The following is a 5153-nucleotide window of genomic DNA, read 5'->3' as shown; positions in this document are numbered from 1 at the left end:
TTATTGTAATTTGAATTTATTTATATTTTAGTTAATTAAAGTTGGTTGGAAGAACCAAGGACCCAGTCGAAGGGATATTTCTGATATACGATCCATGAGCCTATAAATAAATGGCTCATGGCATCATTTAAGGGGATCTGGTCTTTTGAAAGAAAAAAGAGCTCTCTAATTTTGAGAACTTGGGACTGTTACTTGGGGCATTCTTAGGGCATTTTATGAGAGAGTTTAGAGAGAGAAAGCTTGTATTATCTAGAGAGAGAAACTCTATATTTTTCTACTTACACTTAAGAAACTCAGTTGACTCAAGTTCGTCTGCTCTTAAGTGTAGGATATATATATCACAACTCCAAGTGGATTAGGCTATTACCAATAAATTAGGGCTGAACCACTATAAAATTATTGGTGTCGTATTTTTTTATATAAGGCTTATTGTCATTTCGACATCTACTCGTCGTTGGCCAAAATCATGGTCAACAGTGCAGATGAAGGTTCGTCAATTTCAGAAGCTTTTCCAGATGAGCAATTATTTTCGGTGGCAACTGAAATCCCTCGGTATGTTGATTTTGTCAATTATTTAGCATGCAAGGTTTTGTCACTGAGTCTATCCTCTCAACAAAAGAAGAATTTTTGTCATGATGTGAAGCAATATAATTGGGATGATCTCATTATCTTCAAGCATTGTACGAATCTTGTTATAAGAAGATGTGTACCATAAGAGGAAGTAAGTGAGATTCTATTACATTTTCATTCTTCTTACGTGGGTGGACATTTTGGAGTCGTGAGGACTGTTGTGAAAGTCCTTGATAGTGGGTTTTATTGGCCTACTTTACACTGAGAGTTTTATGCATATGTGAAGAGTTATGATCGGTGTCAATGTGTGGGAAACATCTCTAGAAGACATGAATTACCTCTCACTAATATTCTAGAAGTGGAGATCTTTGATGTGTGGGGTATTGATTTCATGGGACCATTCCCACCTTTGTTTGGTAATCTATACATTCTCTTGGTGGTGGACTATGTAAGTAAATGGGTGGAAACTACTACAATAACTAAAAATGATGCTCGTGTTCTAGTAAAATTTATTCAAAAGAACATTTTTTCTATATTTGGTACACCGAGAGAAATACTTAGTGATGAAGGTACCCATTTCGCTAATAAGGTTTTCGATGCTCCTATGGAAAAGTACGAAGTAAGACATAAGATGGCCCTAGCTTGTCATCCACAATCTTATGGTCAAGCGGAGATATCTAATTGGGAAATTAATCTTATCATGGACAAAACTGTGTAATCCAATAGAAAGGATTTCTCTAATAAGCTTGATGATGCTTTATCGGTATATAAGCCAGCTTTCAAGAAACCTATCGGCATGTGTCCTTATCGGATTGTGTTTGGAAAGGCTTGTCATCTACCATTTAAGCTTGAGCACCATGCACAATGGGCAATTAAAAAGACGAATTTTGATTTGGAAGCTTCGGGAGAGAAAAGACTTCTCCAACTTAACGAGTTAGAAGAAATTCGTCATAAGGAGCGAACGAAAAAATGGCATGATAAGAAAATTCTTCGAAGGGAGTTTGTACGGAGAGAAGGTCCTTTTATTCAATTCTCGTCTTAAACACTTTCGTGGTAAATTAAAGTCTCGTTGGTCGAGACCGTTCACAGTTATTCAAGTCTTTCCATTCGGAGTTGTTGAGATTGAAAGAGGTGATTAACCTGCGTTCAAAGTAAATGGCCAACGGTTGAAGCATTATTTTGGAGCAGAAGCAGAGAAAATGGCGAGCATTAAGCTCATTGGTGAGTAGTTTGGTATTCAGTTATAAGGTCTAGCTAAAGACTTTAAGTTAAGCACTTTATGGGAGGCAACCCATCTTTTTATGACTATTATTTATTTTTCATAAAGTTTATTAGTAATTTAGTTTGGGATTAATATTAATTTTAGTTTTTAAAGTTTTATTTGAAAAAAAAAAAGAGAAAATGAAAAAATTGAGGCAGGAAATGTATCGCCTGCATAGGGGCGATACATCGCCAAAAGTGGAACTTTTCACCCTTTTTGGGCCACAAAAAAAAGAGTTTGGCGATGCGACGCTCAGATTATGGTGATGCATCGCCTAAACCTTAATCGTAGAAATCGCACCAGGCGATGCATCGCCTAGTGAGTTGCGACACATTGCTACTTGTGTAAAAGAAAATTAAGAATTAAAAAAATACCAGCAAAAGAGTCACATTTTTTTAAGTTAGGTAGTTTTTTTTTTCTTTAATTTTTTTTAATTAATTACTTTTTCTTCTTTTCCTTTTCTGTTGTAACGCCCTGGATAACAAAGATCATTACACTGTGTGTTTATAAAGGTGCAAGACTTCCTAATCAAGTCATTTAGTGAAAAATGTGACACTAAAACCATAATCGAACTAGGGTTAAAAAGATTTTGGTCATAAAAGATAATTTTCATTTAAATAAATGTTTGATACATGCGATCCCAAAAACAGGGTTTAAAGGACAATTTACAAATTTTCAAAGTTCATGTACAACCACAAGCCACTCTAATTGAAAAATAAGCACTTTAGGTTCTCCTGTCCCTATACCATCCCTTGGCCATGGCGACCGAGTAGCTAACTATGTACATTCTACCCCAGAGATCTCCAACTCAGGAATGGTCCACCTTGCCTTTGCCTTTACCTGCACCTCGTAGCACCAATGAGTCAAGGCTCAGCAAGAAAACCATAATGCAGAGCATAAATAGTGCAGACAATCAAATAATCCATAAAGTTATTAACCAGGTGTTCAACATGCCATAATAGTCATCAACTTAGAGAGGTCCAACAATTATTCATAAGCCATTCATCTCAGTATTAAACAAGTTATAATCAATAGAGAACAATGATATCATATCAATATTCATCATGTAATACTCAGGGTCGACACCCTTAGGTCGCACCCTCTATTTAATCCACTGTCTCCGGCTCACTTAGGCCAAGCCCAATGCATAACGCACTGACTCCGGCCCGCTTAAGCCAAGCTCAGTGATTATTTAGCTGTCCTCAGCTACTAATGGCTAAGTCGCGTCCTGTGCGCAAATATCAGTTCTGGCACTCTTAGGTCGTTTATTTCATGCTCACATGGCATATTATGATCACACAACATATGCATTCAATTACATGGAAAATCAGTCCCACACAATCACATAAGGGTGCAGTTTTCTTACCTTTGATTCCGAGTGCTTTGGTTAATAGAGACGACCCTCGAGCATGATCCCGTTTCGAGCCCTAGCGTACACCTAGTAACAATCCATAAAATGGAACTTCGATGAGTTTGAATTCTAAAGGAAAATCCCGTGACCAAACTCGTGCTCTCGGGACCTCTAATCCCACCAAAAGAAGCGGTGAAACCGTCGCCCGAGCCCCCAAGCAAAAACCCGAAAAGAATTCTCAAAAACCAAGTTTAGAAGGCTGAGTAGCGCTACAATGCTACTAGGTGGGTGCTACAGCGCTAGAGTTAGAGACTCAAGCACCCCAAAAAACACAGCCTAGCATTGTGGCGCTCCCAACCTAGCGCTACAACCAGAACATGCAAAGTTCTGGGTTATTCCCATCGAACTTTCCCGAGCCAAAGCTCCAAAAACTCACTCCAATCATCAACCAAACTCAAAATTGAGTCCACAACTCACTATATCCCATCCAAAACAACCTAATAACACCCAAAACCTAGCTAAGAACTCCATCAACCACATGATTCAAAGTTGAGCTTGAAGCCCAAGAACACTATCTGAAAACCAAAAAACCCAGACAGTTAAGGCCAGAAATTGTTACCTCAAATGGATGAATCCGACCCTAGGTTGCCCTCAGTGCCCTTCCAAGCTTTAACTCCTCCAATTCCCAAGATTAATTCCTTAAACTCAACTTGGAAGCTAATTCCAGCTGAACTCCTTAGTTACTCCCAGGATCAAAGCCCCAAAGCCTAGCCTAGACTTCCTCTTGGGTTCCCAGCTTCAAAATCCTCAAGGGAGAGTGAGAGAGAAAACAAATCGTGAGGGAGAGAGAGAGGTGAGTTGAGTGCTTCTGTTTTCTTCTTTTTCCTCCTCTACTTCTACTACTTTCTACTAAAGTCTAAAGAAAAACATAGTATATCAACTATCTTTCCTAATAACCAAAATACTCTTTTACCCTCCCAATTAAAACTATGTATTTAAATCAACCTAAAGGTAATTTGGTCATTTGCTCCCAATTCCCACTAATTCCATGAGTATCCCTAATATTTACCACTTAAATCTTGTCAATTAATTAATCACCCAATATTTTTTTCCAATGTCTAATAGTCTCCAATATATTTCCTAAATTCCCAAAAATACCCCAGGCTCCCCCGAGCCAGGTATAAATCCCCGCCGTGACTAATTCGCCAAACCGCTCACTAGGATCGTCTTGAGCCATAAGTTGCAAATACATCCACATAATAATGTTGTCTCAACAATTTACCACAAATAATCACATTTATGCCCTCAACGGGCCAAATATGCCCTTATAAGCTACGCCCTTATTACAAATATGCCCTTATAAGCTAAACAGGGCCCTCATGCATATCTAATACTCATAAACATGCATTTCACATATCCATATAATCATATAATCATGCTTATCACATAATCATGCATTTAATCATTTAATGAAGGCCTTCCTGGCATGCTAATGGAGGCCCTTAAGCCTTATTAGAAATTTTGGGTCGTTACAACTATGCCCTCCTCTTGAGAATTTCATCCTCGAAATTTACTTGAATAACTCGGGATACAGATCCAGCATTGCTGACTCAAGCTCCCAGGTCGCTTCCTCGACCCTACTATTGATCCATAATACTTTAACCAGAGGAATTGTCTTGTTCCATGGAACCTTATCTTTCCTGTCTAAGATCTGAACCGGTTGCTCCTCCTAAGACAAATCTCTCTGCAATTCCAAGTCTTCATACTTCAACACATGTGTCGTATCTAAGACGTACTTTCGAAGCATAGAAACATGGAATATGTCATGAACTCCTGACAAGGATGGTGGCAAGGCTAACCTGTAAGCCAAATGTCCGATCCTTTCTAGGATCTCAAAGGGTCCAATGAATCTAGGGCTCAGCTTGCTCTTCTTTCCAAACCTCCTCACCCCTTGTAGTGGCGAAACTCGCA

General features: G+C 38.7%; 1 protein-coding gene across 1 annotated transcript; it reads left to right on the top strand.

Annotated features, from left to right (window-relative positions):
• The first annotated feature begins 466 nt into the window (after positions 1-466).
• On the top strand, positions 467-1612 carry LOC133819743 (uncharacterized). The gene is made up of 3 exons (XM_062253070.1): positions 467-706; positions 857-1182; positions 1297-1612. The coding sequence occupies exons 1-3, from the start codon at positions 467-469 to the stop codon at positions 1610-1612; spliced, it is 882 nt and encodes a 293-aa protein (XP_062109054.1).
• Positions 1613-5153: the final 3541 nt, after the last annotated feature.

Source organism: Humulus lupulus, chromosome 1, assembly GCF_963169125.1.
Source record: "Humulus lupulus chromosome 1, drHumLupu1.1, whole genome shotgun sequence".
In the NCBI taxonomy this organism is placed as follows: domain Eukaryota; kingdom Viridiplantae; phylum Streptophyta; class Magnoliopsida; order Rosales; family Cannabaceae; genus Humulus; species Humulus lupulus.
This window is presented reverse-complemented; position numbering and strand designations above follow the sequence as displayed.